The sequence below is a fragment of the Indicator indicator genome, chromosome 3, assembly GCF_027791375.1.
Source record: "Indicator indicator isolate 239-I01 chromosome 3, UM_Iind_1.1, whole genome shotgun sequence".
NCBI classification, from domain to species: Eukaryota; Metazoa; Chordata; class Aves; order Piciformes; family Indicatoridae; genus Indicator; species Indicator indicator.
The window spans coordinates 31,797,594-31,822,023 of NC_072012.1; the positions used below are offsets into that span (position 1 = coordinate 31,797,594).

The 24,430-nt window shown below is 38.4% G+C and overlaps 1 protein-coding gene across 1 annotated transcript; it reads left to right on the top strand.

Annotated features, from left to right (window-relative positions):
* The first annotated feature begins 519 nt into the window (after window positions 1-519).
* On the top strand, window positions 520-23,637 carry AASS (aminoadipate-semialdehyde synthase). The gene is made up of 23 exons (XM_054399516.1): window positions 520-747; window positions 1,759-1,935; window positions 2,482-2,566; window positions 3,300-3,367; window positions 3,477-3,623; window positions 4,498-4,576; window positions 4,664-4,791; window positions 4,949-5,097; window positions 6,193-6,315; window positions 6,467-6,578; window positions 7,109-7,168; window positions 7,261-7,328; window positions 10,975-11,096; window positions 12,089-12,218; window positions 13,082-13,192; window positions 14,258-14,366; window positions 14,796-14,936; window positions 16,823-16,990; window positions 19,173-19,268; window positions 21,179-21,294; window positions 21,411-21,499; window positions 21,835-22,011; window positions 23,519-23,637. Exons 1-23 carry the CDS (start codon window positions 535-537, stop codon window positions 23,635-23,637), a joined length of 2,787 nt encoding a protein of 928 aa, XP_054255491.1. The 5' UTR covers window positions 520-534.
* Window positions 23,638-24,430: the final 793 nt, after the last annotated feature.

Genomic DNA, 24,430 nt, shown 5'->3' on the forward strand with positions numbered 1-24,430 from the left:
TGTCACTCTTGACCACACATATGCTGACTGCTAAGCAGTAGTGGTCTATTTTTGCCTGATGTAAGAAATAGTTATGTAAAAATACTTAGCACTCATCTTACATTTGGGCTTTTTCTTTTAATTAACTGCTTATGTTATAGCCTGTGTTTTTTCTTTCTGTGTGATACTTCTTACTGTTCTTGATGCAAGCTTTGATAAGTGTTTGGCCTTCATAAGTTTATGCTGGAAAATTAATTAAATTGGTATCTTCAACTTTCCAGGATTTTTTAAAGCTGTGTAATTAAGAACTTAGTACTCTAAACACATAAAAAGCCTTCCTTTATAGTAGTACAAAAAATTTACCTCTATAACAACACCCCACCAAACTGAGATGCAACAAGGTGCACTGAAAGTAAATTCACAACTCATTAAAGTAGCTGGAGTATAAAGTACCTGGTTTATGTTTTACAGCAGATACGAAGGGAGACCAGAACTTTTGCATACATATACATGTATTATTTTACTACTTTGTCTTTGCTGCCATTAGGCTATACCATGCTCCGAGCCTTTAGTCACACAAATGGTAGGTGTGTGTTCCATCATGCTAAGTGTTGGCATCATCGTAAGTCTGTGCTGGCAATCAGGAGGGAAGACGTTAATGCATGGGAAAGAAGAGCACCACTAGCACCAAAGCATGTTAAGGAGTTGACACAAATGGGATATAAGGTCTTAGTTCAGCCATCCAACCGGAGAGCCATCCATGAAAAGGTAAGGTTCTATTTTGAAATTAGATAAGCAAAATCATAAGTAAGTTGTTAACCTCAGTACAGGAAAAATAATATTCAAAGGATATGTAAGAGAACTTTGTTAACTATTGTTAACTTTGTTATTAAATGAAGAATCATGTCCTAGGGTAGAGAAGGAGGAGTGGTTTAGCTTTTTATTGTAATGTTAGCACACTGGTTGTTTTTTGAAGTTGTTTTTGTTGATTTATTGCCCTTTCATCAGTCTCTGAAAAAATTCTAGCTGCTCTTGAAGTAGAAACTTGGGAATTCATTTGACATTGGTATTTTTGTCTACTATTTGTATGGAGGGAACACTCTAAAAACATGAATATTTTTTTAAAAAGAAGGAAGGATTTGGTGAATCTTGTTCCTTCCCATTTGTCATGAAGAATGAGGAGAGACTTTTTTTCTGTGATGCTGTGAGCATCAGGACTGTGACCTTTTAGTTCTTGTAGCAGTTGCTGTAAAGTACATGTGCCAACAGATAAAAACTGAAACAAAAGTAGGGAATTAGTGAGCACTTGCACATTTTAATTAAGGCACAGAACTGTTTTTTCACAGATTACGTTAAGAATACAACTATGATATTGAAAGTTGCAATTTTAATATGTTTTTGAGATAAGGAAGAATGAAAATAATTTTTGTCATGGAAAACCAGTCTTTTAGAAGTTACTTTTCATCTTGGACTTAGTTTACACAGTTTCATAAAATCATGTCTTCTGTCTTCAGATTAATTTGTCAGATTTCTCTAATTTCCAAGTATTTCAGCACAGTACAAATTACACATAATTATGTTTTGTCTTTGTGTAATAGAATATTGGCATGGAAATTCAATTTGATATTTGATACCTCTTTTGATAAAGAAGTTTATGAATGTATCGAAGGCAGTAGCTTGTGCAAGTATTCATTTGCCCTCTGTTCTATTTCCTTATATGTTGACATCTGAATATGAAAAAACCCCAGAAAAAGTTACTTTGCTTTTTTTCTTTCATAGGATTATGTCAAAGCAGGTGGCATTATTCAAGAAGATATTTCTGAGGCTTCTCTGATAGTAGGTGTGAAGAGACCTCCAGAGGAAAAATTAATCCCTAAAAAGAACTACGCCTTCTTCTCTCACACTATTAAAGCCCAAGAAGCAAACATGCCCCTTTTGGATGAGATTCTAAGACAGGTGAATTGTCAGAGCAAGAAAATTGGCTGGGGATGGAAGTTGAACTGAATGCTGAATGTGATCGAAGCTTGCTGCCTAGTATGGTTGCTTTCAGAATGAGTATTTGTAGGTAGAATCCTTCCTTGCAGCTATTTGTTGCTCAGAGTATCTTGTGCTTGCAGTGCTGTCCTGTTTATGTGTGCAAGGCGAGTTGTGAGCACTGTATGCTCTCATTTCAGAGGCAGCAGCCAGTTCATTCGGAGGTAAGCAGCCTCTTGGCAGAGCATGTGAATGGGTCTGCAGCAACTGGAGTGACCCTTTGGTGAGCTCTGTGACAAGAGTGTACAGGCAGTGCAGGAACTCTAAACCAAGAATTGGATGCAATTTTCAGGGTTTTATTTTTATACTTAAAATCTTGTTACAATTTTTTTGCCTTTTTCAAATATACCCATCAGCTCCATCATGAAAGGTGACAAAGGCATATGTAAAGGTAGTTCCTTGGAGAGCAATGTGCCACTGACTGCATTCACTGAAAGTTTTAATACTCAGTTTGCTGTGTATTTTCAGGAAATTCGACTGTTTGACTATGAAAAAATGGTTGATCATAAAGGAATGCGAGTTGTGGCCTTTGGAAAGTGGGCTGGTGTAGCAGGTATAGTGCATAAAGTAAAGGCAGGCTTGCAGCATGTAATTCTTCTGGTTGTCTACATTTCCTGGAGGCTGAGGCTCTGCGTTTTTAACTGCATTTTTAACTTCTGCTTCAAAGAGCTTTTTTCCATTCTGTTTTGTGTTCTCTGCTTTTGATGAGGCAACATGTCAAATAGTCCTGTGGATTCCTGGCAACTACTATTTTATGTTGTCTTGAAATCCCATTTGTCTATTCAACTAATCTGAGGTAGACTAAATATCAAGAGATAACTGAATAGGCGTTTGAAAGAAATGGCTGCTGTCAGTCTTGTGAGTTTGAACAGCATCTCTTTGTCACTCTGTTATCCATCTGCACTGATTTTTGTGAGGCATGGTTACAATTTCTTTCTGCTGAATTTCCAACTCTGATTCATCAGGACGCTTTCTTTATTATCTCTTTCTTTGGAAGCTGGTGACGTGGATGCATCTCATAAAAGGATATCAGAGTATTAAATAGTGGTGAAATGTGTAATGTGGGCCAAGAGAAGGTTTAAGGTCATGGCCTGCCACTGGATGTCTCCTTCCATGGTTTTATGTAGAACTTTTTTTAGAAGTAAAGTATTAATATTAAAACATGGGTAAAAGTACCCAGGGTGATTTTAGACTTAGTCAGTCTCTGCAGTTTCTACCTGCGTATTCATAATTAACACTGATGGTCTGAATTACTGTTATTTTTTGTTTTTATTTTTTAATACTAGGAATGATCAACATTCTACATGGATTGGGATTACGATTTTTAGCCCTGGGACATCACACTCCTTTCATGGTGAGAGTATATGTGTATGCATTTTTCTTTAGCAAAATTACATTTGGGCATCTGTTAATTATCTGTATTTCAATATGGAAAATATCTTGATGGTTATGTACCTTTTCAGCACATCGGGATGGCACATAACTACAGGAGCAGCAGTCAGGCTGTGCAGGCAGTACGGGATGCTGGGTATGAAATTTCACTGGGATTGATGCCAAAGTCAGTTGGGCCCTTAACATTTGTGTTTACAGGCACTGGTAATGTTTCTAAGGTAAGAATTCTGTCTTCAAGATGAAATGCTATATTAATAGAATTTATTGACATTTGATCAATATCATGTTAAATAGACTGATGTATTTGTTTTCTTTGCTTGAAATTCAGTTTTTCCTTTACTAGTGAGAATTTAAGTAGCCTAAACTTAAATTTTAAGTACATTTGAAATCATGCCTAACAAGGCTGACTGTGCTAACTTATTACCATGAAAAATGGATGAAGTCTTACTGGTACATCTAATCATCCTGTTAAAGTATGGAGGAAAGAAGCACTTTTTATAATACTTGCTGAGTTTTAAAATCTGTTTTTATAGCATTGATTTGGCTGATAAGTGCTGGACTTTAGAGCTTACCCATGGGTTTGGCAAGAAAGATCTGTCAACTGGGCTCCAGCTACAGAGAATCACTGCCTGTGTAAACACATGCTTTCTGGACAAAAGTGCAGCGTGTCTCAACAGCCCGTGCTCTACGGTCATGGCTTGTTGGGAAAGTCATCATGAAGTTCTTTGCCTTTAGGACATCCTGGTTGGTGAGGAGTGGCTTCAGAGGTCATCCCTGAAAAGAAACTGCTCCTCAGAGTGGCAGTAAAACCTGCCAGTTGCTGCTGAGTTGACACCTCCCAGCTCTGCCATTAGAAATATAAACAAGGCATTTGGATTGTGGCTCAGGCATACTGCAGTAGTGTGGAGTGGTATAAATTCATTGTGCATAGATCCAGGCTGCTTTAGTTTGGATAAGCAAGGGTATGTGTGACAGAGTTTGTGTATCTCTGAAGATGTTCTCTGGCAGGACTGACAAGCTGTGTGTGGCATTTTTATACTTGTGCTACCTTTATATTCTCTGCTCATTTGAATCCTACTTCATGGTTTACAGGGAGCTCAAGAAATGTTCAATGCCCTCCCATGTGAGTTTGTGGAACCACATGAGTTAAAAGAAGTTTCCAGATCTGGAGGTATGCTGTGACAATGGTGATTGAAACACTGGAACCCTCTTTGTCTAAGAGCTAATTTGTTTATTCTTTGTTTTTTCTTAACCTCAGACCTCAGAAAAGTCTATGGAACAGTGTTAAGTCGTCACCATCATCTTGTAAGGAAACGTGATGGGCTGTATGATCCAGCAGACTATGATAAACATCCAGAACTTTATACTTCACGCTTTAACATTGATGTGAGCATCTCTTTTGTTCTTTTATGAAAGGTTCTCTACTGAGTGTTGGTAGTTTCTACACCTTTGCACTTCCATTCATTTAAAATGCTAGACGAGGTACTGTCAACTTCTTGAAGCACTAGAAGAGAACATGAGGCATCTGTACCTTTCCTTGCAGATTGCACCCTACACAACTTGTTTAATTAATGGCATATACTGGGAACAACATACTCCTCGCTTGTTAAGTCGACAGGATGCTCAGAAGCTGCTGGCGCCAGTTAGGTCTTCTACTGGTGCATCGGAGGGCTGTCCTGAATTACCACACAAGTAAGACACCTCAGTTCACTTGTAACAGTCCTGCAGTGCCATAAATAAAGTCATAATGTTAGGGAGTTTTTCCAGAGTATCTACCAAATGATTCTGTTACTTATGTTGTTCCTCTTGCATGTTGCACAATGCCCCATTGATTCTGCTTTTCTTCTGTGCTTGCATTCTTGTTTTCAGTTTGGAGTTTTGAAAACTTCATACTTCAAATGGCTGACGAGTATGGTCTGTCTTTCTTCAAAGGTAGTTCTGTTGTTGATCCAATAGAAACAGTGTGACATCTGGAAAATGTACCTTCTGCACCATCAGTGCTAGATGTTTCTATGCCTGAGCACAGTTTTTTTTGGTTAATTTATTCCTACTCTGTTATTTGGCTTGTACAGGTAGTAGAAATGTGTCAAGACCTTGAATAGCTTTAAGGATGGAACATGGGATGCAATGTTAGTCTCCTTTCAGTGTGAGCGGGAGTAGTAGTAGTAGTGGGAAGGATAGTAGCCGTGTGGGAAGGATATGGCAGGGTATCCTGGTGAGGAAGCAGGTCTTAGTCTCTTTGCTCACTCTTGATACTTTTCTTTGTCTCACATGACAAATAAAAAATTTAAATGTTAACCTTGAGTGGAGCCAGAGGTTGTGAGTTAGACTAACACATTTGATCTCTGCTAGCTATCTGTGAATTGAAAGGAGGCAGCCACTTCTTCAGGTTTCCCTTTATGATGATGAAGTTATTCTTAGTGTAGGACTGCCCAGTGACACGTCAGCGGAATTGGTAGATGGATAATGAATGGGAGGTGTTGGCAGTACATGGAGTACATACAAAAAATGATTATCCTGTCCTTTGAGAATTTACAAATGAAATATAAATCCTGTTGATGTGAATGGAAATCTTATGACTACAGTAGGGCCAGATATCCATTGCACTTCTAGGTGTCATCTGTGTTGGGATGACTTCTAAAATGGTTAAGATGAATGAAGCTACAAGTCTGATAGATTTTCTCACATTTCTTGTATTTCCTGTTCATTTGTAATATTTTACACTTACGTTTATGAGTAATTTGGATAATGCTATATTCCTTTGTCTTTTTTGTTTAACTGCTCTAGACTTATAGCAATATGTGACATTTCAGCAGACACTGGAGGATCTATAGAATTTATGACAGAGTGTACAACGATTGACAGCCCATTTTGTATGTATGATGCTGACCAGCACATTATACATGACAGGTGGGAGAGCCTTTAATTTTTATTGCTTTTCTCTGTAATTTGTACAGTGAAACATTATGTTGAAAAATCACATGCTTTATACACTTCTGAAAGGTGGTACTTTCAGGTAGCAAGGAGAAGTAGTTTAGAAGAGTTGTGTTCTCTCTTTCAGTGTTGAGGGCTCTGGGATTCTGATGTGTTCCATTGACAATCTGCCAGCACAGCTTCCCATAGAAGCAACAGAGTACTTTGGCGATATGCTTTTCCCTTATATTGAAGAGATGGTAAGGTCTTGTGTCCAACAAGAAGGTAAAAGACTGGACGCTGGTTTGCATGTTTGTTGCTTTTCTGGTCTCCTGTATATATTCAAAAGGAATCTGCTGTAGAACATAACTGACTTTGTACTTAAAAAAAAATTAAAAAGGCTTTCTAAGTTTTGAGGCAGTATGTTCAAAAAAGCACCACATGAATGAGACATTAGTGACTTGGATATCTTATGGATTTATCAAGAACACTTTCTGTAGGCAGAAAACATGCTTGGGCAGGTAGTTCATAGTTTCTGGACCTTGCCATTGATGTCTAAATCTGATTTCCTTGGGCCACTGAACAGTCCCTCACAATCAGACTGCTCTTTGAATTTCTGTGTATTTGTAAAAGTCAAATGACATTGATCAGGGTCAGGAGAATTTCAGAGCTATGTGATACTGGTATTGTTCCATGCATTTAAGTGTTATTTTAAATGTTGATGTGTTTCTCTGAAAAAAAATATTGTGGGAAATAAAATTACCTGATTTGAAATAACTTCTCTCCCTAGTTGTTATCAGATGGCTCAGAACCTCTTGAACGCCAGAACTACTCATCTGTTGTTCGAGATGTAAGTTTTGCAGTCTGGCACTCTGCTTCTCTTACTCTCTTTAAAATGTACAGGTACAAAACCCCCTCAATATTTACTTAATGTATTTCTAGGCAGTGATTGCATCCAATGGCTCACTGACAGCGAAGTATCAATATATCCAGAAATTGAGGGAGAGCAGGTAATGTATCACTTCTTAAAGTTTATTTACTTCAGATTTTTTCTTTACCCTCTTTTGCATTTATTTACTCTTGTGTTTTGGTGGAATACTGCTATATTGCACTGTGTCTAAATGTGATCTGGCTTGATGATTTCCTTCTTTCTTCATGCACATTGCCTAAATCATTAATGTGTGTCGTTAGTAACTTATATTGAAGTTGAGAGAGTGATCAATTTTTTCCTCCTTAATCCTTGCCCTTGAAAAATGAAGATAGCATACAGACCTTTGAAATGAAGACTCTCTGGTATACCTTGAATCTATTTTGCTCTAGTATGTCTCAAATACTGTGCTGTATAGCATTGCTCTGTGACTGGTTGTATTCAGGAGCCTCTGTGAGACTCTCAGACTTTTCATTAGATTCCTGTAGCTACAGCTTTAGCTACCACTTCATCCATACCCTGGCTCAGTAGTTATCTGCCAGTAGTAATGGAAGAAATCACAGAAACAAAGTAGCATTGAGTGGATTAAGTTGAAAAAAGTACAAGTAACCTCGATATGCCTTCCCTTCCCCTTGCACCTATAACAAACTCCTATAGTTTACCTATGAAAAAAAGTTAATTTGACAGCAAGTGTGTACCTCTGGTTTCATATTCATGAGTAATGCCAGCTGGACTGTACTTGTATAAGTTGAAATCTCTCTGACCATAAGCACTGCATGCACTATGCATGATAAGCATAGTGCCTTGACTTCTCTGTGCCAAACTTCTCCAGTTTCCTTTGGGAACTTCTGGAGTTCTGGTTGTGAACTTGCCCATGATGCACTGTAGGTGTGTTTCTCACCTGAAGTATAGCATTCTGTTTGCCACTTCAAGACTTCAGCTCGCAATGATTTTTGCTGTGTGCTGTTTGGTAGACCACCTGAAGAGGCTGCCTCTAACATATGTTCTTATACAAATTCCACACACAGCATGATGATCTGGGTTTGTTGGGGGGGTTTTTTTGTTTGTTTTGTGTGTGTGTGTGTGGTTGTTTGTTTTTTTTTTTTTTTTTGCTTTTTCCGTAGTCACTTGCATGGTCTTGTGTGAACTACCCTGAGAATCTGGAGACTTCATTCCCAAGCGGGTTTCTGAGGGTAGATTTTTGCTATTTCTGCAGACCTATGTGTGTTGCATGTGATGTTCAGGTGTTCATTGGTTTTGCTTGCTTAGCTGTCAGAAAATAAGAGCTGCTGACAGTACCCTCCTTTACTTTGCATACTTTGGAGGTAATGCAAATGGAAGCAGGGATTTTATTGCTTAAGGTGTAGTGTGATGTTTTAGCTAGAGAGAAGCTTGTGTTTAGAGTGTGTAGCAATTATGTGGTTATAAAGTATAATACTGTGTCTATTTTAATTTCTGAGGGCTCTATTTAGACTAATTACTTATACCCTTTGAAAGTTGATGAACATTTCAGACGTAAGATACCCAGACTGTATAAGCTAATCTATCTTGGGTGCCATTAGAACGCAGCAGCAGTGTAAATTACTGAACTTATCTCCATTTTTTCCCCTTTACTAGCTTTGTCCCTGCTACTGGTTTCTCATCAACAGCTGCAATGGCTTATTAATGATGTGGACCACTAAGTAGTACTGTTACTTGTTCATAGATCAACATAATGGAATTACTTAAAATTATATGTAGAGAGCAGGCATAAACTGAAATGTTCTTTTCAGGAACTGTGTAGATGCTGTTCCCATTCTTGATGGCTCATTTGGCAATTCATGTTTGTGCCTGTTTTAGAGCAGACATGCTATGTTTAGTCAAAGTGCAATCTCATTCTAGAAACTGAAAAATATTTTATTAAATATAACAAATTTGATTGCACAATCCGTCTTTCTTTCATGCAGGAAGTCTCCCCATTGTCAGTACTGTTGCTCCAAGCTTCTGCTTCTGCTGCTGCTCACTATAAAGGGTGGAGAGGAATTCTTTCTCCTCCCTTGCCTGTGAGGGAGTGGCTGTGAAAGAGGATGGTCTATTAGAACAGACAGAAGGAGGAGGAAGGTCTTTGGGTTTGTCATATGAAGGATGAGATGAGTTTAGGAGGCTTTCTGTGAATAGATTAAATACCTATTTAACTTTAAAAAAAATCTATAAAACTGGTATGAGGGTCAAAATATAAAGCAATCTATAGTAATAATTCTAATAGATTTGAGAGGTGATACGTTGGTACATCCCATTCAGATGTAATGAATGGTAAGAAATAAGCTAAATTTAATTAAGCCTGAAGGTGGAAGAAGGGACCATGGAGCATGTGGGATTTTGTAGAGTAATTCAGGTTTTACAGGTGTATTTGGGTACTTTATGCCATGCTTTAGGTCACGCAATACTGCTCTTCTTACGCTATTAGGTATTGCTCTGGCTAGCTGTCACACCATCCTTCATTATTATGGCCATTTTTGAACTGAAAAAAAATGACTTATGAATGGCATGTGTAGCCCCCAAAAGAGCTAACTCAAACATTTAGTAGACATGGTTAGTCCTAAGGTGGAGATAAACTTGTCAGCTAGAGGTCAGGATTCTTTCTGTGTCACAATCCACAGTGCAGTGTATGCCTGTGTAAGCTCTCAGTAGATAAAGGGGAAATTGATGACCTTGCTTGTATGCTTAACAAGTTTCCTCTAAGTTTGTATCTTTGGAGGTCCTGTCTGTTTATTGAAATTTGTTTTCAGGATATGGGATACGAAAAACCAAACCTCAATCGCCAATAATTTGGTTAAACAACAGGGCAACAAACAGTTTCCTTTTCTTCAACAACAAAATGGCCTTAAGAATATTTTTTTATTTACTAAATAGTTTTTATCTGCGTAGCTATACTATTTTTAGACAAAGTTTTGCAGTCCTAATTTTACAACTTAATGAAAATATGAGCTAAAAAGAAAAATAATTATAAACAAACAAAATGTATTTTTCTGTTAAAATTTATACATTTATAAGAGTATGTTGAAACAACTGCTGAACTACGTTATTCTGGTTGGCAAAAAGCAGTGCAAAATCTGATGTGAATCCATTTTATATTGCAAGCCAACAGGAGAGCTACTTTATTTACAGAGTAGTAGAAGCTTAGTTGAAACAGTGACGGTTTTCAAATCTGAGCTCTTGTCTGAAAACAGGACTTTTGAATTGGGCATTAACTTTTATATGCCTTTTATTGGCAATCATGTTCCTCTGATGTATTGATATGAACCTAGCGTAACTTACCTAAAATACACTCTCCCCAGCATGGTTTTGTGTACTATAGCAGTTACCTGGGATGTAAAAGGAGCAAGGCAGAGCATGACAGGCTTTCTGACAGCCCAACATGACATAGACAGCTTGACAGTTCTCAAGTGATCAGGTTACAGTAATTGGGCTGGTGAGAAAGATGCACTGACCACTGAGGAAAAAATGTATGGAACAGCCAGTAGCAACTGGAGAAACAGCAGAGGTGTTGATGGGTTTGATCTTGTGTATGTTAAAGGAAGGGAACTAGAAGTTATGTAGCAGAAGAAAGGAAGCAGTACAGTCTTGGGTTAGAACTTGGTCTGAATAGAACTCTTGGTTTGTAGGCAAACCTAGTCTATTAGCTTTAGCTGCTTACAGTTTTCCATCTTCTATTTCCTTCTTTTAATTTTTCCTGTAAAACGTCCTAGGGAACATGCACAGTCATTGAAGATGGGTAATAAGAAGAGAGTTTTATTGCTTGGATCTGGATATGTTTCTGGCCCTGTACTTGAATATCTCAGTAGAGATTCCAGCATTGCCATCACAGTTGGTACGTAAGACTCTGCTTGGTTTTAATTGAAAAATTGTGTCTAATTTAAATGTGCTAGCCTGACGGAAACTTCGTCATAGGTGATAAATTTATCTGGTTCTGAGAACAGATAAAGAAAACCACTCTTGGTTCCCTACTGTTAATCAACCTTCTTGTAATCAACTTTTTTTTTGTTAGAATTTGTAGATGATTTTGCCTTGCTGTTTTCTCTCAGGACAAGTTGATTAGTAGCCTGTGACGAATCTCCCTCTGGCAATGTTTATCTTCCATTGACTTTGGAAAGGCCATAAGGAAATAAAGCCTGGACTTAGAACCACAGATGCTTTTAAATCTCCATAAGCCTGTGCCCCACCTGCTACCTTCATTGCCCACTACTGCCTGTGTTCCCATTGCCATCCTTGTGCTGGCAGTGTGGAAAGCCAGGACAGGAAACCAATTCAGTTTCAGTCATATGTGACAAATACTGGTTGCTTTAACCTGGATATACTGACGGCAGTAGGGGCAAGGTAGTAAGGAGGAATGAGTGGAAGCAGGCAGACACTGGATTTCTCTCTTTTAGTAGTGATATTGGCATATGTAGGATTGGTAGGACTAAGCTGTAAGCAACTATTAGATTGAATTTGGGCCTTTAGTCATATCTGGCCTAAGTAAAAGCTTAATGTTTTTACCTTTGTTATGTTAAAATTGGTGACCTGCCTGTTCTCATTACACATTTTAGCAGTGAGTGGTTCTTCTGAGAGTAAGTATTCTTTGTAGATTCTTATTCTTGAGTTATAGCTGCTACAGCTTGACACTGGCAATTGATAACAAAACTGACTACTTTAGGGGAAGTTAGGTGCTTTATGCCTGATTTCTCTTCAACTGTTAGTGGAGGAAAACGTCCATGCACTGTTTATCTTTGGGAAGAAGGAGGTGTGTGTAAAGCACAATTACACATGAGAGTGCTTTGGACATCTTTAGGTAATGGTTGATGTGTTTTACTTTTAAAACAGCCTCTGTCATGAAGGAACAACTTGAACAACTGATGAAAAAACACAGCAATGTTACTTCAATTCATATGGATGTCATTAAGGACGAGGAAAAGCTGTCCTCTTTAGTGAAGAAACACAACCTTGTGATCAGGTCAGAATTCTGTGTAAAACTTGGTAGGCTCAACCTGAAGTCACACTGGTTTTTTCTCCCAGTTCATTGACCTAAATGATCATGGTAACTTTTTCTTGTCTTTTAATGCCCCAGAACTGGGGTCCTATTTGTGTATGTAAATAGTTGTAACTTGCTACTGCCTTCTCATGAAGGGGAATATCAGGACTTTCAAAGTGGCTTTGTCTGCAGCATCTCTTCAGAGGCATTCACCAATTACAGGGACAGCCTCCTTCGTGTGAGAGGCCAGTTGTGTCCACCAGTGTATATGTTCCTGGCATCAAATTTGCATGCTTGCAAGAGAAGGCACAGTTCTCACATCTTGGTCATTTCTCTTGAATATCCCACTAAGAAAGATCTCTTTCCAGATACTGAAATGGGAGGAAATGACTTTGCAGTCCTTGCCATGTTGCCCCTTTTGGCATGGATGTCATGAGTGTTGTTTCCTTTCCATATAGAGCATGCCTTTCATAAAGTACTTCAGCAAGATCATTGTAATGCAAGCTTTTTCAAGGATGGTGTTTCAGTTTGCATCTTCTAAACCTGCAGCATGCCTGTTTAGAACGTGGCCTTGGAAAGAGGTCAGTGGGGGGTTTTTACAAAGAGAAGTATGACAAAAGATGCTGTCTAAAGAATGACTCCCCTGTTGTCCTGTGCCCTGTTCTGAGTGCATACAACAATGCTCTTCTGATAGGTATGAAACTGCTTAGGGCAAGGCAGGTATGACTGTTGCATTTACTTGAGCTCTTTTGTAGGTATACAAGAGACATTTGTGTGTGTCTTTCTAGTGACAGCAGAAGTAACTGTCTGGATTTTGATGTTCCATAATTCTCCCTCATTTGTAGTTTGCTGCCTTATTCAGCACATCCCTTGGTTGCTAAGAAATGTATTGACAACAAAGTGAACTTGGTAACAGCCAGCTACTTAACACCAGCTATGAAAGAACTCCAGGAGAGGTAGGTGTGAGAGTAGCATCTCCCTGGTGTTGTTTCCTTCTTTTTAGTGCATTATCTGAATATTTGCAGTCCATTACATCTTTAACACTGTGAATTGCTCTTTTCAGCATTCTTGCTCTTTCTGATCGAGGACTAAGTACCTTTCCCCAAAGCTGCATGTAGAGGCTGTGGCAAACCAGAGAAATGTGTGCATACCCTAATTTGGTCAGGCTAGGTGCTTTAAATGCTGGAGTGTACTTTTCTGCATGCCCCATCTTATTCCATGTTAATGTGCCTTGCCCTCTGCCCTCAAACCTGTAACAATGTTTGAGGTGGGTTGATACTCAAGCTGAGTAGCTGGACTGACCTATTTCACCAGTGATAGCAAGCTTGTTTGATAATCCTACTCATTCCCCAAAATAAAAATTCATTCTTGGCTTATTGCATCTGTAATAGTATCCTCCTTCATGACACTTCTTTTTGGACAGGCCTATTGTAGTATTAGCTCAACATGGTGACAGTTCTAATTATTGTTTCTGTTGTCCTACTTTGTATGATTGGAAGTTGCCTTGGGCATGGAGGTGCTCTTCTCATTTACGGTACTGGAAATTCTGAAGTGAATTCAAGGGAGTGAGATGAGAATTGTACCTGCATGTGTAGGCAGCTATTAAAAAAGAAACCCCAAATTCTTGTAATTTGGGAAAGAGGCATTTCAATCCCTTCCCCACTTCAGAAGCTGCTTATGGCAATTATAACCAGCTCTTTGCTGTCTTCTGTGTGACTGCCTTCCTGCACTATAGTACTGTTGAGGAGAATGTAGGATATCAAATAGTTGATAGGATTTTCTTTTTCCACCAGCTCCGAGATGTTGTAGCAAAGTAAGAAAAAACAAGAGTACAATGACTTTTAGAAAATTGTCACTCTTCAGCTTTTAACATCTTCAGGTTTTTTTTCCCCGCAATCTGCAGACAGAGACCAGAATTTATTTTGTAGCGTAAACTGTACTGGGCCTTTGTTGGACAGCTTTCTGACATAAAAGGCCAGTAATAGTGAATATTCTGACAGCTCTGCATTTCTGTTATTCAGTGTAGAAGCTGCTGGTATTACAGTTGTCGGCGAAATGGGTTTGGATCCTGGTCTTGACCATATGTTGGCAAAGGAATGTATTGACAAGGCAAAAGAAGTTGGTGCTACGGTAAGGTTGGCAGGTAGTGCATAGCTCTTTCAAGATTTTATTAGTAAAGTGGTTCCTTTAACAGCAGCCTATTTTGAGCCTGTCACCAAGGTGTAATGGACTCTCGACATCTTACTTTTTCTTATGCTTGGAATTCGGTGTCAACTAATCGGTGAGACCATCAACTAAAATCTCTTTGCCTCAGTGTACGTTTTGGTTTCCTCTCCTTTAGTAGCAGTTCCTGCAATATGAAAGCTTGACACTGTTGGGCAGTGAAGATTTCTTTTGGTTTTCCCTGTCCAATGTAGACCTTCTGATCTGGCCTGTTTTGGGGGATAATGTCAATAGAAAGTTTAAGAACGAATGGGGATTCTGCAGGGTAGCTCTCTTCTATTTGCATCTTTGTCTGTCTTCTCTTCATTTTTCCCTTCCTGTGGATAAATATGACAGGTTGTATCCTACACTTCTTTCTGCGGTGGCCTGCCAGCTCCGGAGCACTCTGACAATCCTCTGAGATACAAGTTCAGCTGGAGCCCACAAGGAGTGTTGCTGAATACAGTTCAGTCTGCTACGTATTTAAAAAACGGAGAGGTGAAGTAATCTTTTCATTTCCATTTCAAGTCAGACAAAGGGCTGGTATTGGGCTAAGGAGGGAATTGGAGTTTCTAAGGTGCTGTGTTTACTTTCAAGCCAGTGACAGTCAGTTGGCTAAGGAAGTTGCATACATCACTTAATCCTATGTTTGGAGCATGATGGCACCTGTGTGCTACCGCCTTAATTCTTCCTTAATGTAGGCAGGGTGATTGCAAGGAAGGAGCATGTTCTAATGATGAAAGTACTAGATTGAGGTTCATTTTCTGAGTGCAGCTTCCATCCCTGTTGTTTGTTGCCTTTGAAACTTAATTGCCCTGTCTTTGACACTGTGAAACAAAGACGAGAGTGCATCCTTCTACTTGCTTTTCTATGTAGTTGTGTTTGTAAACCAAACAGTTGCATTTGCACAAGTGTATAGCAGAACTTTTTTCTGTTTTTCTGGTGCAATCTGTAATACCAAAAATCCACTGAGTGGGTTTTGTGAAAGTATACAGTGCTTACTGATGTGCTCTATATGAGCTTCATTATGCTCTTTGTGCAAAAGTCATTAGACTTAACTGAACAAATGTCAGTCCATATTTTATGGAAAGATCCTAACAGATTTGTACAAAGCTATTTCAAGCCATTATCATGTTTCTACTTTCCAGTCTTGTCTGTTTGATCACTCTCACTTGCTCAGAGTAGTTCCTGAACATCAGGGGCTCTTCAAATATCAAGGAGACTGCCTTGTATAACCATTGCAAAGTTTAGCTAATTGTCTAACCTTTTTGATCTGCAAAACTGAGAAATCTTTTGAAATGTCTTATCATGACATTTTGGTGCTCCTAGTGTTCTTACTGCAGTAAGAAAGGGGAAATTCGGGGTTTGTACATTGGTTCATTATTTAAAAAGCAACAGCACATGGTTATAAGTTTGACATGAAAAGGTCTCTTGGAGAATGTGAAAATGTTTCTTATTTAATTCTGACCTTGTTCACCAATTGCTAGGAAAAAATAGATCTGTGTATGAATTCTTGATTTCTGAGAACATTATGCAAGCTTGTCAGTAAATTTTCCAATTTTTCTTCCTTACCGCTAAATCCTTAGCTGTCTTTGTTGTGCAGGACTATTCCACACTAGTGTCTTATCTGACAAACACTGTAAGATCTTTCACCAGTGCTGCAGACTTTATTCCTTTAGTCTTCTAGAATGAAATCTTGCCTCTTTGCTCAGAAGTCACAGAATGAGTTTGTGTTGATGCTCCATAGCAGATCTGTGCATCAGCTACTTGAAGGTAGCAGGGTTCAAGACTTTTTCTGGGTGTGATTAATAGAACTAGTCAACTTTACTTTGTTTCCTTCAACAATGTGTTCTTTCTGTGCTTTGCGGCTGCAAGTAAAGATTCACAAGGGCAGCAATTTTACATCAGTATGATATCACCTGATTAATGTTAATCTTTTTAAAAAGACACAAAATTCCATCCTTCTCTTTACATTTGTTTTCTCCACCCCCATGAAAGACAAGAATAAAAAAACTGACCAAAAAGCAGGGAGCCTATGGGCAGAATTTATCTTCATGATGGTGTAGTTTTGGGAGGTGATCTAAAATTACACTATGTAAGTGAACTGGGAACCTGCCACCTTAATATAAATGCAGCAGGAATTAGCAGTGTATGTGAGCTTGTTTTAGCCCTTTGATTAGTAATAGCTGACATAAAGCACGTTTCTCACTAACAGGATATGCTTAAATGGTTTGTACAACTGCTTCATTCAGGTTGCGCCTTTGTTTGCACAAGAAAGACTAAGCATATTGTTCCTTTTTTTAGAGTGCATTTCATCTTTTCTGTTGTATAATAAATTAAAAAGTGCTCACCAAAATAATATTGCTGTTCTTTCCAAAATTTAGATTGTCAATATTCCAGCTGGAGGAGCATTACTTGATTCTGTTACTCCGATGGATTTTTTCCCAGGATTAAATCTCGAAGGTTTTCCTAACAGAGACAGTACAAAATATGCTGAGCCATATGGTATTCAGACAGCTCACACTTTATTGAGAGGCACCTTAAGATACAAAGTAAGTTGTTGTTATTATTAGGTACTGTTTTCCTCAAGTAATGAATGTTGTAATTTCAGGAAAACGCTGTATTTATATCAGCCTTTTACAGCTTTGCACTTGCTGTTTATGAGCTCTCCACTGTCCTAACTGAGAGATGGCTGAAAGCACTCCTCTCATTTTTTCCAATGTAAATTTACATGGTTTATTTGACCGGTGTTTGTTGCAAATCAGAAAAATAGTTTTACTTCCTCTAGGCAGCTGGTCATTTAGCTTGTGTAGTCTGTACCTGGCTTTCTTTTTTTCTCTGGCTCTGATTTGGTGTCAGATCAAGAGAAGATATAAACAGAAAAATTAAAATGAGTCTGATGGGTTTGTGTTATGTGTGTTAGTATGATGTGTTTTTAAGACAATCTGCTCTCTTGAAGTTGACAAAAATTTGAGCTTGCAGTTTATTGCTTATGCTCTTATGAAAAACAATGTAAAAATATTGTTTTTCCATCCAAATGAGAAAATTTAAATAAATAAATGTAAATCTTTATTTTGAGCAGTTTTAGCATTTTGTTCAGTTCAGAAATGTGTTTTCCTTCTGAATGATAGACTCTTCCTTTAATTTGTTTTTTTAAATTATTAATTTGTTGGTCAATATACATTAAGTAGGAATAAACCTAAAACTGTATCGAAGGTTTGAAAAGGCTTTTATGGATATTGTGGCATGTCTATTGAGTTAAGGTTTATGCCAAGGTTTAAGTTACTGTTTTCTTTGTGCACAGCTTGAGGAATGTGTATGTCCTTTCCCTCTTAATTCCTCTGTTGCAGTACAACAGGATTTCTTTATTTCTTGGAGGGAGGCTGGCTTAGCAAAAGAAGATGGAAGGCCAGTGTGGGAGAATGAAGGTTACCAATTGCAATAGCTCTCTTTTTGTCAGTCTAGATACGATCTCTTGTTCAGAAGCTAAAAATATGTGGAAGGCATCTATCTCGTCATGAAGTCTTAATATGACAGTACCTACTCATCCATTTGGTGCCTGGTAAAATTTTCTTCTTTTGTATAAGCATTAGCATGAGGAAAAGCGAAAATGTCAGGATGACACCAAGAGCTGTTATCAGTGTATTGCAAGAATGATATTTCTGTGGCTAGTGCTGTTTTTTTAACCCCCCCAGAGCAGGCCCATCACTTTGGGTTGGGGCGATGTTGGCAGGGTTGCATGGAATGGCTTACCATACCTCTACCTGTGCGGTGCCTACATGCCAGAACATAGCACTGAGCAGGGCAGAAGTTAGTGTTGACCCTTTGCACACATTGCTCTGTTGCAGAGCACAAACCAATCCATTCAGTGTGGAGGCTCACATCTCCTGAGTGCCTTTTATAGATTAGGGTCAGATAGCTAATGGAATCAGTTTAAAAAGATGTCACAGAAGTATCTCACTGCAAGCCATCTGAACTGATAACCTAGTGCTGGTGAAGGTGGCTCCTACTTATAATTAACCCTCTTTCAGAGTGCCGTCTTTCCACCACTGTGCTTGTTTACAGGGTTTCTTGTCACTTGAATGCAAGTGTCTTCAGGTATCCAGCAGCTGTATGGGAGTGTTCATGGGATATAAATATGAGCAGAAAGCAGCTGAGACTTCTTTTTATCATGCATGCTGTTGCAGCCTTTGCAGTTTCTTTTAAATGCCATTCGACCACTCTCCTGGTTTTGTCTCTGATATTCCTGAAGGAAAGATAAAAATACACAGAATTCTTATCTCTAAAATCAGTTTATTGGATGCCCATACAATCACACTGGTGTGTAACTGGGGTGAGCTAAGCTCAGCATTGGGCTCTTTGTATTTGGTAGTTTGGTTATGGGCTACCTGGCTGATATAACCCTGTCTGTAATGTGATGCAGTTGGAAGTAGTGCTGGCCAGTTTAGCCCTCTCATCTCATGAACTGATGCTACTTGCTGTGGAAGTATTGATGTTAGAACAAGTCATTAAAGAGGGTATTGAAAAAGTAGAGAGAGGGGTAGAGGGGGCCTGAGGAATGTAGCCCTTTGTAGCAGTAACCCCATTGGCTTTTTGTTACTGTGGCTGTCTTCCCATGGGAATATTTCTTAGCACTGCCTTGGTTTTGTCCACCACTACATTCAAACCAAGGAAGAATATTCACCTCAGTTTCAAGTGATTGTTATTCTTAACCATGTTATTCTTTCATTTCAGGGATACTCTAAAGCTATGGAAGGCTTTGTAAAACTAGGATTAATTAACCCAGATCCTTATCCTTTGCTAAGCTCAACCACGCAACCTCTTACCTGGGTGAGTGACTTTGATTACTTTCCCTTTTTTCCTCTGTTTTATTAATATTTTTCTTATTCCTAGACTTGGATGTGCATGCAGCAATGGGAATCTTGTATTGCATCCTGGTCTTCTTTGGTTTTTGTTCCTGAAAATTAGGAAGATTTTCATCAGCAGGAGTATAATACAGTGTTGGAACAGGTTCCTCAGAGAGCCTCCCATGTCAGATATTCCAGGATTTAGCTAGACAAAGCAACAGCTGACTTGAGTATTGGTGTTACTTCTGCTTCAAGTTGGGCATTGAGAGAGATGACTCTCAGAGGTCCCATATAATATTTTTATGAGTTGTCTTAAATTTTGTTAGTCAGAATCCAGCCTTCAGTGCTTTGAGTTTGTAGTGGTGCTGAGTGTCAATATTGGTACTGGCCATGATCTTCAGAACAAAAGTGTTTTTTAGGGCATCAAGAAGATTATACTGAGTATATTTTTTTTTTCTGTTAAAACTCTGTACAAACATTTTATTTATTTTTGCGTGTGTCTTACGTTATGCTGCTTTTTGTCTTGCTTACTGATTCTTCACTTCATCTTAATCTCAGCCTATGATGTATGAATCCTATGATATGCTGCTGTTACATGTGAGTCAAGGTTTTGGTTGTCTCTGTGGGTCAAGAAGGATATTTCATATTTTGGTTTGGTATAAAGTGAGCTGAATTGGCAAGCTGTGGATTACTTGTCAGTTCTGTTTGTCTTGTGAGAAATTTTTCTTCTGGTTTGGAAACCTCTGTGAGTCTAACTGTCTAATACTCAGGTGAACAAAACTCAGATCTGTCTCCTGTTTTCTTCCTTGTGCTTTTATTAGCATTAATCTGAAAAAGACACTAGGCTTATGCTGTGTGTGAAGGTCCGATGAGAGTAGGGTATTTTTCTCATGATACTATTATTTCAAGAATGTTTTGAGTGTTCTCAAAACCATGAAAGCACAAGGTGAAGAGGTCCAGTCTTACTTGTCTCTTACTAACATACAGCACTGCTTGTCTTCTCAACCTCCATGAGTTTTCGGGCTGCCATGTGGGAATTACTTTTATCTTTTTGAGATTATTTCTGTTAACCTTCCATTTTAGGGTTGATATCTTCAAATTCTCTTTGGGAAGACAGACTTTCCAGTCCTTCTAAACCTCAGTGAATAATTATACAGTGTAATGTAATTTGTGAACATAACTATAAACTCACTGTGAATGTTGTCTCAGAAATGTTGTTACGTCTTAGTACTTTATCTACTGTACCTGGGAAATAAAGGAAATAGGCTAACCTGAGTTTCTGAACAGACTCTGCAGTTTTTGTTTGCTTCATATTCTGTTCATAGCTCTGTTTATTATTCATCTTGCAGTGAATGAAGCAAGCAATAATTAGTATCTAGATAGCACAAAATGGCCTTCAGATATGCAGAAAAATATTCAGAAAACTTTTTGGTAATATTCCCAGAGCTTTATTCATTTCACCAGTCTGTCTCTTTCCTTTTGAAAGGGAAATTCTCCATTTCTATGCTAGCTGGAAGATATCCTTAAGTTCCTGACTCTCTTGCTGTCTCAAGGTGGCTTCTCTTTCACCTTGACATCTTCCCAATGTTCCCTTGTTTATGCAGATTTCTGTGTTCTTTCTTTACTGCCAGAGGAAGGGATATGACTAAACAGTAGGAGGAAGCAGCTGAGTGGTGGGGTACAAAGTGTTTTAGGAGAATGTGGCCTCTCTTCTCACTTGTTGCAATTAAAAATCTCAAACTATCTCACTTTCCTTGTATGCATAACCTGTCTTCTCAGAAATCCTGGATATTAACTGAGCTTAGGGGACAAGTGGGTTCTTGAAACCTTGACTGAAAAGGAGTGGGAACAAGTATTAGGCCTTCAGGACTTTTTTCTTTTCTATTAAAACAGAAAGAGCTCATGTGCAAACTGGTTGGAATTGAGTCACCTGCTGAGTACCATGTTCTTAAAGAAGCTGTGTTTAGCAAACTGGAAAAGGACAAAACTCAGATGGAGGCAGTGGAATGGTATGCTCCAGTGAATTTTAAAGATTAAAAATAAATGAATTTGCAGTTGTGCTCATTTTGATTGATGTTGAGGCTGTTGATAGGCAATGATAAGTCTGTCTCATATCTTTTGCTAGGCTAGGTTTATTGGGAGATGAACCAGTTCCAGAAGCAGATTCAATTGTGGGGGCTCTTGCAAAGCACATGGAGATGAAGCTGCCCTTTGGTATGTGAGAAATTCTTTTATTTTTTATGATTTTGAGTGGAAAAAGTCAGTATGACTCATCAGCCTTAACTGGATTCATTTTTTGCCTTCATTAATAAACCTTTATGTTATTTTTTTTTAATGCCCTGTGGTGTTCTCTACTCCCCCGATTTATCCTTTTCTTTCCCTCTTACATTTATTGTTTCATCTTAATATTTTGTCCTCCTCAATAATCCCTATCTTAAGTCACTTCCCTGGTACACATGCTGTTTATGCATAGTGCTCTGCTCATCAGGAGTCTCATCTTCGTGTAACTGAAATACAAGAAATGAACAATTTGTGTGCTTTCCTTTTAGGCACTGGAGAGAGAGATATGATTGTTATGAGAAATGAAATAGGTCTCAGGCATCCTTCTGGTCATTTGGAAGACAAATTTATTGATCTAGTTGTCTATGGTGATAACAACGGATATTCTGCAATGGCTAAAACAGTAGGATACCCCACAGCTATTGCTGCTAAGATGATTCTAGATGGTAAGTGGCTGTTTAGACTTCACTAAAAATATTTTAACCCTCTGTATCTTCCTACCTGTAGGAAGCAGATGTGTAGTGTTTCTACAATGCGTATATATGTATATTAAAAGAAAATAAATAAAACATTTCCTACCTTCTTTGTAGGAATTTTTAATCTGAATATTTGGGTGTTTCAGTGACAACTTGTAATTTATTACTTAGAGAACTTTAGCAAGTAGGTTGGACTAGGTGATCTCTAGAGATCCCTTCCAACCCTTACCATTCTTTGATTCTGTAATCTTTAGTCACTGAATCTTAAACGTTTCACTGGTGTAGAGGAGACCTTTAGCATGGTAAATTACAATTGGTTATGTGACAGTGAAGCAAGCTAAAATACACCTGTGCTGAAGAAACTAGCAGCTTCCAGTACTGCTTTCTGGATTGGTGAAGTCAGAAGCTTGGGATATATGACCTGATCATGTGTTTATATAAACAGGTGGACTCTGCCTAGTCATCACTGTGCCTGAAGAAATATGTGTGTTTTTCTCTTGCTTGTTGCTCTTAACCTTTAGAACTTCATTGCTCTGGCTAACTGAAATGAGCAAAATTATGTGGTTTTTAAAAAAAAAAAACCCAACAACCCAAACTTTGAAGTTCAGGTGCTTTTCACCTACATGCAGTTTCACAGCTCTATGAATTAAATGCAGCCTGTGTATGCTGCTATATGCTTCAAACATTGATCCAGTACTGATGCTGTGTGAGAACACAATGCCAGAATTCATAAATCTCTGTGTGTGTGTGTATATATATATATATATATATATGTAAAAAATATTAAAAAGAAAATGTATGTAATTGCAGATTCATATTTGTATTGGTGGAGAGTTGACCTTATCTGGCTGCCAGATGCTTACTCAGCCACTCTCTCACTCCTCTTCAACAGGACAGTTTAAAAACAAGTAAAAGCTCATGACTTGAGATGAAGACAGGGAGATCACTTACCAGTTACAGTCATGGACAAACTTGGGGAAACAAAACCCTGATTATTGCCAATTAAAATAGGTTTGGATAGTGAAAAAAACCCCAAACACAAACCCACAAAAATATTCAAACAACACTTTCTCCTTGCTTTTTCCAAGGCTCAAATGCACTTCTCCATTTCTGACTCTTCAGTCTCTTCCCTGTGCTGGGCTACAGGGGAGTCTTGACTCTGGTGCCCGGAACACCTCCTCCCTGCCTTTCTCTGACATTGGTATCACAGAGCTGTTTCTCACACTTCTTTTCTCACTGATGTGCAGCATTTTGTCCTTTCTTAAACGGATTTTCCCAGAGGTGCTGCCATCTTGGCAGAAGGGCTCAGCCATGTCCTCTGGTGGGTCAGTTGGGGCCAGCTGGAACTGACTATGTCTGGCATGGGGCAGCCCTGACTCCTCCTCACAGAGGCCACCCTACAGTCCCCCTGTGACCAAAGCCTTGCCTAGTCAACCCAGTAAAGCACTTAACACTTTCTCTCCTGCCTTTATTTCAGGTGAAATAGATGCTAAAGGCATGGTTACACCATTGACTAAGAATGTTTATGGACCAATACTTGAACGTGTTCGGGCAGAAGGCATTGTGTACAGTACTCGTAGTGTTATCAAACAGTAACTGGAAGCACTGGATTCAACTGGGGTTTGTCTTTGTTTGGGTCCCCCAACTCTTTAGAGAATCTCAATTTGGACCAGCTAAAGGCAGCACCTCCTGTTTCATACTCATGTGATACTTTCTGTAAAATAAGTTGCCTGAGTTTGATGTAGAAACTGTAGATACCCAAATGCATGATTTGTGTCATATTCCTCTTAAAAACATTATGCTGTCATGTATGTTTCAGCATCAGTGAGATGTTTTTGATTGATACTTTATCTTGTAAGTGTGTAGGGGTTTTGAGACATTTAATCTAAAGGAAAAATCTGTTATGGTGGAAAAGTCTGGTTGATGAAGTCTGTTGATGAAGTTTGTTTGTTCATGTGATCAAAATAATTTATCAGAATAACAGAGATGGAAGTGGTACTTAAATTTTATGTTTTGATCACCCTTTCCTTTTAAAGGTATTTGTGAACGGTTTCATAATAACAATATGCAAGGAATAGTTTAGAAATCCTGTACTACTAGCAAATAAGATTCTATTAAATCTTGAAAATATTCAGTTGTTAAATATTTAAAACCTAGATCTTAGTATTTTAAAAATCCTTTTCTTATGAATGTAAAAAATTAATTGGAAGAGGGAGGAAGTTTAAAGCAAGCCTCTTCCATAACCTTACCTGTTACAGAATGGAAGCTGTTTGCAGTATGTTGAAACACCTCCTGTTACGCCTTGCCTTGTGCTGTGAAGAGAGCAAACTAGCATCTAGCTCTGCAGTTAGGAAGGGCATTCTGAAACACAACACAGTTAATATGCATA

Coding starts and splice junctions, on each gene's coding strand:
- AASS (XM_054399516.1), top strand. CDS start 535: ATGCTCCGAGCCTTTAGTCACACAAATGGTAGGTGTGTGTTCCATCAT. Junction 3,624..4,497: donor GCACTGGTAATGTTTCTAAG/GTAAGAATTCTG, acceptor CATGGTTTACAG/GGAGCTCAAGAAATGTTCAA. Junction 12,219..13,081: donor AAACACAACCTTGTGATCAG/GTCAGAATTCTG, acceptor CCTCATTTGTAG/TTTGCTGCCTTATTCAGCAC.